General features: G+C 36.1%; 3 protein-coding genes across 3 annotated transcripts; all 3 read right to left on the bottom strand.

The window, feature by feature from the left end:
- Window positions 1–3,191: 3,191 nt before the first annotated feature.
- LOC105057432 (pathogenesis-related protein 1) lies at window positions 3,192–4,063 on the bottom strand. Its single transcript, XM_010940038.4, has 2 exons — window positions 3,763–4,063; window positions 3,192–3,667 (listed from the first exon to the last, which is right to left on the bottom strand). Exons 1-2 carry the CDS (start codon window positions 3,941–3,943, stop codon window positions 3,372–3,374), a joined length of 477 nt encoding a protein of 158 aa, XP_010938340.1. The 5' UTR covers window positions 3,944–4,063; the 3' UTR covers window positions 3,192–3,371.
- Window positions 4,064–7,588: 3,525 nt separating this feature from the next.
- Window positions 7,589–8,403, bottom strand: LOC105057431 (pathogenesis-related protein 1). The gene is made up of 2 exons (XM_010940037.4): window positions 8,165–8,403; window positions 7,589–8,070 (listed from the first exon to the last, which is right to left on the bottom strand). The coding sequence occupies exons 1-2, from the start codon at window positions 8,343–8,345 to the stop codon at window positions 7,775–7,777; spliced, it is 477 nt and encodes a 158-aa protein (XP_010938339.1). The 5' UTR covers window positions 8,346–8,403; the 3' UTR covers window positions 7,589–7,774.
- Window positions 8,404–14,230: 5,827 nt separating this feature from the next.
- Window positions 14,231–15,108, bottom strand: LOC105057436 (pathogenesis-related protein 1). Its single transcript, XM_010940041.4, has 2 exons — window positions 14,833–15,108; window positions 14,231–14,742 (listed from the first exon to the last, which is right to left on the bottom strand). The coding sequence occupies exons 1-2, from the start codon at window positions 15,014–15,016 to the stop codon at window positions 14,447–14,449; spliced, it is 480 nt and encodes a 159-aa protein (XP_010938343.1). The 5' UTR covers window positions 15,017–15,108; the 3' UTR covers window positions 14,231–14,446.
- Between the last annotated feature and the right edge of the window lie 94 nt (window positions 15,109–15,202).

Genomic DNA, 15,202 nt, shown 5'->3' with positions numbered 1-15,202 from the left:
CTTCCTTCACACAAGTCCACCATTGGATCACGCAATGTGACTTCAAGACTTGTGCAAGTCCTAAATAAAAAATTGGATTGCTTTGAGATATGTGCAGGATATGATTCAATGGTCGATATCACAAAAGAAGATCAATCATTCTTTTTTGTGAACAATACAACCTAAATTCACTTTTTAATGGTGTTGGTTAAATCCAAAACTACCTTTTAGATAATCCACCGCTACTAGCGAGGCTATTATAGCTGCTGATAGGCTTGTAATATGGGGATTATAAACAAACTTATTAGGATATATAAAGAGCTTTTTCTGTGGAGGAGTAAATGGTTTTTGTAATGAGAGATCTTCATCAAGGAGTTTATACGAGCTAGAGGAATGATATTTGGAGGACTATATCAGCCTAGTTGGCTTAACCAAGACAAAAATTTTCTACCCTTGCTAGATTCAATAACCTATCTAAAATGGTTTGATTGGATGTAGCTGATTCAAATTGAAATTCATTAATTGTCGTTATGGTCCATATACAGTGCATATCAAGCTCATGGTACCAAAAAGAATGATATGTGGGATAATCCAAATACCAAATTTTCAAGTCTTAGTCTCATGTTGGATATGTACTGTACTATTACATGGTAATGTAAGTAGAGGATGGGTCACTACTAGCGTGAGCTTGTAACCCCGCTCAGGAGGCTATGGGATGGCTGAATAATTGATCTCTTATCCATAGACTAACTCAAGTCATCAATGAGTCAATAATCTATTCAGATGAATAGCACGCAAATAAAATGCCAAGCAAGTGAAAGTAGTTGAATAAAATCAAGTTTATAAGGACAAAATAAAAGACTGAGACATTTGACTGGATGGCCAAATATGAGAACCAGTCCAATTGGATCCGATTTGGGATAAAGTTAGCAAGATTTGCCGACTTCATCATAAATTTTCAAATTTTTTTTTGGATCAAAAAAGAGGAACCTAATCCACTACCTGATCCCTTACATGGAAGGGGATAAGGTCATGCGAACGATTGAATAAGCCTCACAGGCATATTAGGAATGGTCGAAGGCCATTTGGGATGGTTATACTAGTGAAGGATGACTTTATCTGCGGTTGAATCGAGTCTATCTCTTCCCATCCTTTTCTTCTTAAACCCCACCTCCTCTTGATTGATTCACAATCGAAGCCCCTCCCCCTCTCTTCTTCCTCACCTCTGACAACCGTCGAGCTATCGCAATCAAACTGCCATCGCCCAAAAACCCCCTTCCTCCATAATCCTCTATATCTCCTCTATTTAGAAAAGTTTTTGGGTATTTTTTTTTTACCATTGGAACTCTCTAGCCACAGCCTTTCACCGTCGATAAGCCCTCCTCCCTTTCTTTCGGCTTAGGTGCTGCTACCATAGTAGCAAGGGGTAGTGCCCCTTTCTCTTTCTCTTGGACCCCCCTATGCATGACCAGACCGCCGGTGCCTCTAGTCGTTGCCGTGCCACCACCAACCCCACCCCTCCTCCCCTCTGCTTTCCCTTCGAAAATCTTGGTGGAACCACAGTTCAGCAAAAGAAGAGAGGAAGAAAGAAAAGAAGAAAAAAAGAGAGAGAGGAGAGAGAAAGAGATGGAGAAAGAGAGAAAAAGAGAGAAAGAAATAGAGAGAGAGAGAAGGAAGGAAGAAAGAGAGAGAGAGGAATAGAGAGAAAAAGAGAGAGGGGAGGAAAAAGAATTCAACCTTTCAGTAAACCCTCGGAACCCAATCCAATTGAGTTTAAGTCAATCTAAACCATAAAGATCTGACTCACCAACTGACCCAAACATTGATCTAGATCAGGAGTACCAGACTAAGAGCCTCTTTCTATTTATCTTTCTCAAATTGAAGGCTAATAAATTTATGAACTGCTTGTGCTAGAACCTTCATCACCAGTGGAGCACCGGACCTAGACATCGGGCTCTCAAGATCGTAGAATTTTAGATCCGATCGACTATAGTTCTATTTATCTCTGGAATTTTACTTAACATACTTCTTGTACTTTCCAATTTAGAAATTGAACAAAAATTATGGTATTTAGAAAATTGAAAGTTTGGACATTACGTATCTTATGAAATTCAAAATAATGGATCATATACACTAACATGTTTATAAATTTTAAATATGATGGTTCTCCTATATTGCATGGTTCTATGCTTGCATAATTTTTTGAATAAAAAAATATTCTTTTCTTTTTAGAGATAAAATATGAAAATTTGTGTTATGAAAATAAATATGTTGGTTATGAGAAAAACTCTCTAGTATACTATAATCTCGGTCTAACCAACAGGACTGATTATTAGCTACACAATTAGAAACTATTTTCTTCTATACCTAGCCAATTAGAACTGATTGCTACAGAGTTAGTTCTTCTGAGCCTAGCCAGTCATGGCTAATCTCTGGCACAGACTGACGCATCGTATATTTGATTTCAGAACGAATCTTTTTGTCCTATATATAGAGTTAATTGTGACCGTGTGAATCAGAGCTAATTTCCTTCTATGCCCAACAAGTAAGACTGATAACTGGTACACACTGATGGATTGCATGTTCTGTATTTAAAAACTCATCTCTTCTGAGTCTTGTCATGGGATTGATCGCGACCGTAGTCACCAAAAACTGAAAGAGAATTTTAAATTTTATTATTATGCATGACATGTTTTGAAAATTAAAATTATGTTACTTTATACATCTATTATTGTCAATTATTATGTTTGGAAAAGAATATAATTATATTTGAGCCTTCGGAGATATTGGTAACTTTTTTTTTTTTTTTTGATCCAAAAGAAATATATGGGGACTCAGAGCAAGCAGCGAGGAGCTTAAGATCTTAAAGAACATTTATTTTTTGAATAAATATTTATTTTATTTATTAATAAATTTAAATATTAATGAATTTTTTATTTGAATTAATAAAATTAGAAATTTGTTTTTACTACCGCTCTCTGGGTATGGGTATGGTTTGATATGATATTTTTGAAAAATAAAGGCAAGCCTTGCATGTATGTCTGGGGTTAAACTCTAAGGGCGTGCGGTAATCTGTTCTGTATCCAGCTTGGACCACAGTATCGGAATGTGACATCATAATTTTTCTCTTTTATTTTTTCTTCAAATATGCTTTTTTTCCATTTCTTTTATGTAATTCTGATGGCAATGTAAAAAGGATCGCAAATCTGCCATACGCACGCTAAACCAGCTGGTTTATTTATTTAATTATTTTCCATAGCGGTGCACTCATCTAGAAAAGGAAAGCATGGAAACAACCAGAACAACCTCGCAAACGCTCACACCAAACGCAAACTCTTGCTGATCATGGTCCCATCACACCACCAGGTATATGAGCTCAAACCCGAACAACTTCAAGCGTAGACACCAGGATTGGCCAAAAGGAAGGCCTCTGCTCCCTTGATGATCCCGGTTACCGCTTCCTTTCCCTTGGCTACCTCATCCTTGTTCTCAACTCCTGGTAATGGCTTATAGGTTGTCACCACCTTGCACACACACCCTCCCTTGCTGGTTTGCTCGAACTTGAACTGGGTCGAGGCGGACTCAATCTTCTTTCCGAGATCACCGCCTTCGATCAGGCTTTGCTTGCACTCAAACTTGTCGAAGTCCACAAAATCCAGGCGCTCCTTCACATACCCAAATGGCATTGCTACAAATATGAATGGCACCAGCTCTTAAGTACATGAAATATATACAGATAATTAAGACTAGAAAAATTTCAGAGGTGCTGGTTGTAATACATACCTGAGGTGAAGTTGAGCTGCCGGACACTTCCGACGCTGCCGTCACCTTGGACACCGACGGCGCTTGCGACGATGTTGGGGAGGAGCTTAGGGGCCAGGCTGTGCCAGTCGAGGACCGCCTTGAACAGCCTTGCGGCGGGGACCGGAGACTCGATCTCGAGGGTCCAAATGGAGGGACTCATGGTTAAATTGGATTGTTTTCCTAGGCTTCAATCCTTCTACTGAGTTGTGGTGAGCGAAAATGAGATGGAGAATGGTGAGCAAGGGATGGGGATTTTATAGGAGAAATTGTTGCATGCACCAGGTGCAAGTGAACCGGAGCAAATCCCGGACCATATGGACGGTGGAGAGGGTTTGGGTGGAATGGTAGGTATTTAAACCAAGAAGCACGCATGCTGGTTTTGGGCAGCGTTCTTTAATTTGCTAAACTGCTGACTAAGAAAATGAAGGGAGGAAAGAAGTGCGTGGGAGAGGGGTAGCTAGGTGTCTCGCATCAAGGTTTTGTTTTAGTCAACCGTATTCGTACATTTATGATGATTATAACAGTCAATATATGGCCCCCCCGCCGCAGTTTATGATTTTAAACTTTTAATATTAAAATAATATATGAAAACCGACCCTCTATTCTCTAAGTGTTATTTAATAAATAGTATTATTTTCAGGCTAGATAAACCTTAGTTATCTGGACATTGTTTAGATTATAATAAATTGTTATATTGCCCAATAACCCACTATAACGTCTGTTATCGCTTTTTCTGTTTTATTGCTATAACAACGGGAAAAGGAAGGAGCTAAAGAGCAGTATAAATTTATAATAACCATTTTTTTACTAATAACCAATATGCGGGCTGGGGTCACATGCACGTTTGTTTAAATTAACCATTCTCATTAGCTGGTCAATATCTATTTATTGAATGAATTAGATTTAAATTTAGATCTTTAATCCATTTAGTCTATTTTAACTATTTAATAATTTAATTAAATCATAATTTGACTAATTTAATCCATTCAAAATCTACTTCATTTATTTAAAATCTGCTTAATTTATTTTTGTTATGTTTAATCTGATCCATTAAAATGTTTAATCTATTTAAATCTTTTAATCTATTAAATTTAATTTAATTTGATCTATTAATAAAAGAATTATAGATTATCTATTTAATAAATAAATAAGATTTAAATCAGAATTTCTAATTTACTTAACAAATAGATTTCATTTGGATTGATAATTTGATCCGAATTCAATCCAAACACCAATCCAATTGTCATTGGGTTAAGGATCCTTCGCCTATGAAAGGATGCCAAACAAACATTTTTCTTTGGTTGTATAATTTCATCTCCTATAATTCTTTAAAATCTTATTTAACTTGAGCATATCAGAGGATTTTTGATTGGATCTGCTCTGACAATCTTCACGCTCTTCTTTTTATTTCTTACATGCAGGAAGATGGGCACAGATCTTCCTCCCGGCATGCCAATCTACCAGCAGCCTTCTCCCTACCTGATCAGGTTTTGAGGGCTGTAGCTTGCATTAATTATTATGGTCTGGGTCTTTACAAAAAAAAATTATTATGGTCTGGAAAAACTTTGCCGTCCTCAAAGAAATTTATGAGGCGGCTTGATCAGCTCCGCAGTCTGCACATGTCACAGCAAAATCCAGCATATAAATTCTAACACGCGTTTGAATCCAGCATATAAATTTAGATTTTCTTTTTTGCACATTAAAATCCCGTTGATGTATGTGGCAGGAGCTCTACAATCGAAGAGATACCGCGTCAAAAAAAAAAAAAAAAAAAACTGTCACAATTTAATCAAAAATCGAAACTCGATCGTTAGAATGGAATATTATTCATGATATTCGATGAAATATAAATATTTTTATTAAATTATGATAAATTTAATGTGGTGCCACCGCTGCCACAAATATTTTCCCAAGCGGAGGGGCCTGCTTCCATGCTTTTTGTTCCCCTGCGGAAGGCTTGTTTTCTGAAGTGCAAAGGGTTCAAGGTTCAAGGCGGAGATTTTGACGGAATGACGTGCCCCGCAGCCGCAGGGCAAGAAGGCGCCGGTCTTACGGTGGTAGCGTCACAGAACGGAACGGAGACGCATATCCACTCATATCGCGACGGAGCAACTAAATGTCATGCTCCAATATTGACTAATAAAAAATTGTCATAAGAGCCCATTAGTTCGGCCGGTCCTTCCGATAGCTTTGTTTTGGACCGTGAAACTGTGACAAGTGATGTCAAAGTTACGCCTATTGTACGTCTCAAACTTCATTAGCCATCTAGACTTTTTGTTGAGAGAAGAACTTAGGCCATGGTAGGCCCCTCTCTTCGAATAAGCGCCATTGATAACGAGGATATCACCAGGGTAGAGAAAAATGTTATAATTTCATATTGACTAATAAAGCGACCTCATATAAATTCATTAAGGTGGCCGATCGTGCTCTTTATAGCTTAAACATTTAGACTGTGAGTGTATGACACAAGGCCGACTCAATTATGAAGTCGTAGAGCCCTCATGGCCAATATTAGATGTTAGGATGCATGAATGTTTCTTGATAAAGTTCAGTATGCATGTAGCATCTAAGAATTCACAGGTTCCATCCCAGAAAATGTGCGTGTTGAAAAATTTAAATTCCATGAAAGTAATTACAAAATTTCATGTGATCTCTTAGTTGTTTTAACAAAATCAATGGTAAAAATAGCAACCTATGGTTTGCTTTTAATGTGTGCTCAGTTTAAATCAAAGCTTGCTTGGGTTGTGTCAGGTCAAAGTTATGAACTGTGCATGGAACCTAGTCTATGTCATGCTGGATTATAGCAATGCTGGATCAAGTTTAGCCTAGCTACTCTTTAAGGATAGGGTTTATCTTTTTTGCACAAAAGAAGAATTCACCTTCCTTCATACAAATCCACTGTTAGATCATGCAATTGCGACTTTAAGACTTGCGTAGGTCCTAAATAAAAAAATTAAAATACTTTGAAATTTGTGCAAGATATGATTCAATGGTCGATATCGCAAAAGTAGAACAATCATTCTTTTCTATGAACAATAAAATCTAAATTCACTCTTTAATGGTGTTGGTCAAATCCAAGTCTACCTGTAGATAATCCACCACTACTAAGGAGGCTGTTGTAGCTACTTATAGGCTTGTAATATGGTGGTTATAAACAAACTTATTAGGATATATAAAAAGTTTTTTCCTCGGAAGAGCAAATGGTTTTTGTAATGAGATATCTTTATCGAGGAATTTATACAAGCTAGCTAGAGGAATGATGTTTGGAGGACTCTATTAGCCTAGTTGGCTCATTGAAGAAAAAAATTTGCTACCCTTTCTAGATTCAGTATTAACCTATCTAAAACGGTTTGATTGGATGTATATCAAGCCCATCATACCAAAAAGAATGATATGTGGGATAATCCAAATAGCAAGTTTTTAAGTCTTAGTCCCATGGTGGATGTGTACCGGTACATAGTAATATAAGCAGAATCCTTGATGGGTCATTGCTTGCGGGAGCTTGTAATTAACCCTACTCGAGAGGCTATGGGATGACCGAAGAATTGATCTTTTAACCAGTACAAACTAACTCAAGTCATCAGTTAGTCAAAAATCTATTTGGGTGAATAGCACACGAATAAAATGCCAAGCGAGTGAAAATAGTTGGATAAAATCAAATTTGTAAGGACAAAATAAAAGCCTGAAGCACTTGACAAGACGGCCATAATTTTGCTCCTTTTTTTCTTTCAAATATACTTTTTTTTTTTTTCAATTTCTTTTATGTAAATCTGATGGCATTATAAGAAGGTTCACAAATCTGCCATACACACACTAAACCAGTTGGTTTATTTATTTAATTATTTTCCATAGAGAGGCACTCAGTAGAAAAGGAAAGCATGGAAACAACCAGAACAACCTCGCAAACGCTCACTCCAAAACGTACGCAAACTCTTGCTGATTATAGTTCTCTGTCACACCACCAGGTGTATGAGCTCAAACCCGAACCACTTCAAGCGTAGGAACCAGGGTTGGCCAGGAGGTGGGCCTCTGCTGCCTTGATGATCGCGGTCACTGCTTCCTTTGCCTTGGCTACCTCATCCTTGTTCTCAACTCCTGGTAATGGCTTATAGGTTGTGACCACCTTGCACACACACACTCCCTTGCTGGTTTGCTCGAACTTGAACTGGGTCGAGGCTGACTCGATCTTCTTCCCGAGATCGCCGCCTTCGATCAGGCTTTGCTTGCACTCAAACTTGTCGAAGTCCACGAAGTCCAGGCGCTCCTTCACATAGCCAAAAGGCATTGCTACAAATATTAATTGCACCAACTCTTAAGTACATGGAATATATACAGATAATTATGACTAGAAAATTTCAGAGGTGTGGGTTGTAATATATACCTGAGGTGAAGTTGAGCTGCCTGACGCTTCCGACGCTGCCATCACCTTGGATACCGGCGGCGCTTGCGATGACATTGGGCAGGAGCTTAGGAGCCAGGTTGTGCCAGTCGAGGACCGCCTTGAACAGCCTTGCGGCGGGGGCCGGGGACTCGATCTCGAGGGTCCAAGTGGAGGGACTCATCGTTAAACTTGATTGTTTCCTAGGCTTCACTACTACTGAGTTGTGATGAGTGAAAATGAGATGGAGAATGGTGAGCAAGGGATGGGGGTTTTATAGAGGTTTGTGTGGGATGGTAGGTATGGAACCAAAGACGAACGCATGCTGGTTTATTCAAACTTGGGCAGCATTCTTTTCTAAACTGCTGACTAAGAAAAATACGGGAGAAAAGAAAACTGAGCAGGAGAGAGGTAGGTAGGTGGCGCACGTGACGGGTAGGTTTCAGGAGCGGTATTTCTTTACGTTCTCATGATCCCAGCTAAAACAGTTACGATCGTTATAACAGTCGTGCCCCACCCTGCACTTTAGGATTTCAAAATTCAATGTTAAAATAATAACTGTTATATTAGCATATTGTAATAGACAAGTGGATAATATATGAAAAATTATTGCAGTGTTCATTTAATAAAAATATTTTTTCAAGTGAGACAAACTTGGTCATTTGGAGGTTATTAGATTATAATAAATTGTTATATTATCCAATAACCCATTATTTTAATGGCTGTTATCTTTTTTTTCTCCAACAATATTACTATAATAACAGAGAAAGGAGAAGCCAAAAGGCTTATAAATTTATAATAATTATTTTTTATAATAACCAATATTTGGGCATGTGGTCTCATATACTTAATCTACATGTTTCCGCTTACAGGGTGGCTTAAATTTGCATCAACCAATTTGAGTGGACACGTGGCATCGAAGAAGATCTATTTTAATTAGACTTGGATTTGTGGGATGATCCAAAAAAAAAAAAAAAAAAGAATCTATTCTCGACTTAACTCCGAACTCTAGAAATTGAGATAAGAGCTACTCAATCAAAATATACTTTTTTCCATATATCTCCTCTTTTTCTTTTTGCTCTTTGGAGACTGATCTAACTTAAGCATAGATAGAGGTCCGGATCAGCTCTAATAACCTTCGAGCTTTTCCTCTATTTCTGTATGCAAGATGATGGGTGCAGATTAGATTTTGTTCCTCGCAAGCGGTCTACTAGCGATTTTTCACCTATTGGACTAGATTTTGACATTAATAGCTTGTATTGACTTTGCCGTCATCAAAAGATTTTCGAGAAGAAAATGTTGCGGCAATGTTGTGGGAAAACTTTGTCCTCATCAAAGAAATTTGCGTAAAGGAGGCTGGATCGGCTCGGCAGCCGTACAGATCCCCACAAAATCTAGCATATAAATATTAACACGTGTTCGTATCCTGGATGAAATTTAGTTTGGGCACGTGGCACAGGAGCTCTAGCTGGGTAATTTAAGCTAAACCCAAAAGGAGGGAGGCGTGCTCTTTTCTTTCCTTCCCTAAGAAAAACCTTGTTTTCTAAAGTACAAAAAGGTTCAAGGCGAAGATTTTGAAGGAATGACGTGTCCCGCGAGGCCAAAAACGGTAGCGTCATAGATGGACCTAGACTTCTAGAAATCTTGACTTCCTCTAATTTCTTCATGAGAAGCCTCCCATATTTCTTTTATCGGGTCAAAAAGTTGATCCATAGGCGGCAGCCAAGTGTCGGAGTGCCACAATAAAAAGGTGCTTAGCCTGACCGTAAACCCACAACAAATGGTATAAGGGCACAGTTCATTATATGTCGCAATGTTTATTATTCATATGACCCTTTAATTGAGAGATACTAACCGTCAATGGGCCCTCCTCTCTTGAATAGCAGCCAACAATGACAAAGACACTATATTATAATTAGATGGGTGAGATTATTATAGTCCTATATTGACTAATAAAAAAAATAGTACATAAATTTATTAGCTTGGATGGATTGTCCTCTTGATCTAGGAGTTCATGACATAAGGCCCACTCCAAGATGATGTCTTAAACCAAACATAGTACGGGCCAATATAAGATGTTGGGATGCATCTTGCTTGAGATATTGGTATACTGACTTAGTGACTTTTTTTTTTTTCGTTCTCTCTCTCTCCCTCCCTCTCTATGTCGATTACTGCCAAGGCTATCAGATGTCATCTCCCAACCTATCTTGTTCTACCCTATCTATTCTATTCGATCCGATCTGATTCAAAATAAATACAAGATGAATATAGATATAAAATTTTAAATTATAAAATATATACTGATTTAGTGACTTTCTCTTTTTTTTTTTTTTTTTCCTCTCTCTCTCCTTCTCCCTCTCTATGTCGATTACTGCCAAGGTTATCAGATGTCATCTCCCAACCTGTCTTGTTCTACCCTATATACTCTATTCGATCCGATCTGATTCAAAATAAATACAAGATGGATATAGATATAAAATTTTAAATTATAAAATAGATATAAGTATTAGTCTATTTGACTCAACCTATGGCCATCTCTGCATGTTTTCTAATGTCCAAAAATATTCGAGGCCTGTTTTCTAAAGTACAAAAAGTCCACAAGGCGAAGATTTTTGTAGGAACGGCGTGCCGCCCAGGGAGAAAAATTGCACACGGCTAGACCTACGCTCCAAGAAATCTTGTCTTACTTTCATTTTCATATGAGGAACGTCCTATCTTTCTTTTATCGGGTCAAAGAACAGTTCACAGGCAATTGGCTGTTGCTTTCTTTAAATAGTAGAGCAGGACTCATTTTGGGCTACACAGCTAAGGCCCGCTCAAAGTTCCTGAGAAAGATTGGCCTGCATCACTACTTGAGAAAAAAAAATTTAACATATTTGATTGATCATAAAAAAATAACTAATTACAGAATAGCTTATATTTAATTAAATATTTATTTTTTTAAAAAAAACTATATTAAATACCTATTATACTCTTACTAGATCTAAAACCATACTTTTTTTACTCCTAAATTTTATATAAATATAAATATCATATTTATATTAATATAAAATATAATATTAATATATTATAATATAACATTAAACTATAATAATTTATTATATAAATATAATATTAATATATATTAATATTATATTAATATTTTAATATAATAAATTTATTAATAAATATATTAAATATTATATTATATTAATATAAATATTAATATATTAATATAATTATTATATTAATATTAATAAAAATATTATATTAATGTAAATATTAAAATATAATAAATATTATAATATTAATATTATATTCATATAAATATTAAGATAATATTAATATAATATTATATCACTATTCAGTATTCATCGTAACCATCCATTGATATTTTATAAAATTTTAGTTGTAAATCTTAAAAAGATATTTTGGAAAAGAGAAAAGTACCACCACTTCTCATCCCATGGAAAGTGCCAAAACCCACCTCTCTTGTGGGTTTCTACTTTTTATGAAATGTGCAAAGTGACTTCTCATAGAAAGAATTTTTTCACTCTCTCTCTTCTTAAAACTTCAACCAAACAAGAGGTCCCTTCTCCACTTTCCAAAAACTGTCTTTTCTCCCCTCCACTTTCCATCAACTAAATAATTTAGATGCCATAAGAAATTTTTTGTCCACCATTCCCAATAAAGAAAAAATATATCTTTTTATCAGATTGAATCACGTAGCACAATTAATTAGAGGACAGGCATTTAATACAACTCAGCTTTTTTAAAAAAAAATTCTAATCAAAAAAAAAAATATATATATATTATATATATATATATATATATATATATTTACTCTATTTTGCTCCTATGATATCATGTTGCATCCTATGACATCCGATTGCCTCCTATAAATTATTATCAGAATATCATGAAAACTAACATGATGTCATAATAATATTATGGCATCCTATTATATCCTATGATATAATGTTGCATCCTATAAACAATTATCGAGATATCATAAAAAATAACAGAATGTCATAATAATATTATAACATCATATTGCATTTTATGATATACTGTTGCATTCTATAAATAATTATTGGAATATCATAAAAACTAACAAAATATCATAATAATATTATGGCATCCTATCGCATCTTATGATATCATATTGCATTGTATAAACAATTATTGAGATGCCATAAAAAATAACAGGATATCATAATAATATTATAATATTCTGTTATGTCCTATAAATAATTATTAAAATATCATAAAAAATAACAGAACGTCATAATAATATTACAATATCTTGTTGCATCTTATGGCATCCTATCGTATTGTATAAATAATTATCGAGATGTCATAAAAACTAATACGATGTTATAATGATATCATGACATCCTATTGCATCTTATAAACAATTATCGAGACGTCATAAAAATTAATAAAATATCATAATAATATTATGACATCCTGTTATATTTTATGACATCTTGTTACATCATATAAACAATTATCAAGATGTCATAAAAACTAACAAGATGTCATAATAATATTATGATATTCTATTGCACAGTATAACGTCTTATGGCATCCTATGAAAAAGCAATAAGATGTCAAAATATTATCTAGGACGTCATAGTATTCAATAAAAAAAATATTTTGATCAGAAAATATGAAAATAAATTAAGCTACATTAAATGCTTATCCTCTTATTAATTGCATTACGTGACACAATCTGTTGAAACAATGTGTTTTTTTTCCACCAGACATGGTGGACAAAGAAATACTCTATATACCATATCCCAATAAATGCATGTTGAAAAATTTAATTTCCAAGAATATAATTACAGGAGTACATATAAATTTTTAGTTATTTCAACAAGATTGAGTGAAAAAAATTAGAAACCAATTGTTTACTTTTAATTTCTCTTAAGTTGGAATCAGAGCTGACTTGGACTACCTCAGTTCAAAGTTATGGCACTGTAGGTTGAGCCTAGTCTATCATGCTAGATTAAAGGGATGCTGGCCTACTCTATAATGGCGTTAGTCATATCCAAAACTATCTTTAGCTAATTCACCCCTTCTGGAGAGGCTAACATAGCTGCTTCGGCTTATAAAAGAGTTTTTTACCCCAGAAAGAGTTAATGGCTTCAGTAATGAGAGATCTCCCTTGAGGAGTTCATAAATGATGTTTGGAGGTCTATATCAGCCTAGTTAGCTTGATGAAGAAAAAAAATTCTACGTACCCTTTCTAGATGTGCACCCTTTTTTTGATGTGGAGCAATTTGCCAAAAGAATCCTCTTGCCATAGTGTCCATGCATGAATTAATGCCACATATTCCTAAACAAGTGGGAATTGAAAATTTTAAATTTGAGTGTTAGTGTTAGGTCAGATTTAATTGTGTCAAATGTCCTAAATGATGGGCACCTGACTTTTGACATGAACCGGGCACAACCCTATGATTGGATCTGTGCCCCTGACTCGTCTGAGCCCCAATTCATGTAATTTTTCGGATACATTTTATGTTGCTTATTGCATAAAAAACTTTTGAGCCATTTATTACCCATTTAGTCGGCTATTTTGAACAGAGGCTCTAATTTTGAGATCACCATTTTTGATAGGTTGGCATTGGGAAAAAAAATGGAATGAAGGCCCAAAAGGATGCAATCCAATTGTAGGACTTTTTGTGTGTGTGTGTGTGTGATTGTAAAGGAACCAAAATGCCATCCGAATTTAGACGTTAATGTATGTTATTTCCCAATAATATTAAAAATTGTGATACTTGATCTCAACGACTTTGACTTGTTAGTTGGTCGACGATGTCTAACCCAAACCTGACCTGCAGGCTCAATAGGTCAGATTAGATTTTTGGGGTTCAAGTTAGGGTGGGTTGGATATTTATATGTCTTTTTTTTTTAATATATTGGTTGAGTTCTCAAATACATTTTTTTTTTTAATTTTTTTATTATTTATTTGGTTAGATGAGACAATATCTCAGTTCTTTTAACCAAGTGTAAGTTCTCTTGAGACAAACCATTTGGAGGGATTATCAAGTAAATTAAAGCCATATTCACCAAAAAAAAAAAAAGTAAATTAAAGCCTTTTATTCAGACCTCCTTATTGCAAATTGAGTTTTCCAAGTCAACTCATGACACACTCATTCTTGGTAGAAAATTTAAAAAATGACACAAAAACAACCAAACAATCTCACACTCTCTTCTCAACACCACCGAAAGTCACTTATTCTTCTTTTCAACATCAATTAAAAGGCATTATTGCATGCGAACGCAAGCACCAAGCACACATTAGGCATAGGCAGCGGGGTTGGCCAGGAGGTGGGCTTCAGCGGCCTTGAAGATCCCGGTCAAAGTCTCCTTTGCCTTCGTTATCTCGTCCTTGACCTCGACGCCAGGTAAAAGCTTATAGGTTGCAACCACCTTGCACACACACCCTCCATTGCTGCTCGTCTCCAACTTGAAATGGGACGATGCCGACTCAATCTTGGTTCCAATATCACCACCTTCCACAAGGCTCTGCTTGCACTCCAACTTGTCCAAATCCAAAAAGTCCAGTCGCTCCTTCACGTAGCTAAAAGGCATTGCTACACAAATAGGACCATAAGGTTGACACTAACATTCAGTACTACGTAGAAGGATTAAGAGAATAGTAGGGTATGTTTTGAGTCTGATACCTGAGGAGAATTGGAACTGCCTAACGCTGCCAACACCACCATCACCTTCGATGCCGGCGGCACTCACGACGATCTCGGGGACAAGCTTAGGGGCCAGGTTGTGCCAGTCGAGGACGGCGGCCTTGAACAGCCTAGCGGCGGGGACCGGGGACTCGATCTCGAGGCTCCAACTGGAGGTACTCATGTTTCCTTGGATTGATATGGCTCGGCTAGCTACTAATTAATTCCTAGTTGTATTGTGAAGTGGCGAATTGTTTGAGGGTGAGGATGGTGAGGAAGAGGAGGTGAGTGTTTATATAGAGCTTTGAAGAAGGTAGCTAGGTTTATGCAGCTGCGTGCATTCAAACTTGAACAGCGTTCTTTGTCCAAC

This window comes from Elaeis guineensis, chromosome 14 (assembly GCF_000442705.2).
Source record: "Elaeis guineensis isolate ETL-2024a chromosome 14, EG11, whole genome shotgun sequence".
Lineage (NCBI taxonomy): Eukaryota > Viridiplantae > Streptophyta > Magnoliopsida > Arecales > Arecaceae > Elaeis > Elaeis guineensis.
Note: the sequence above shows the minus strand (reverse complement) of the source record. Positions and strands in the feature narration are given on the sequence as shown.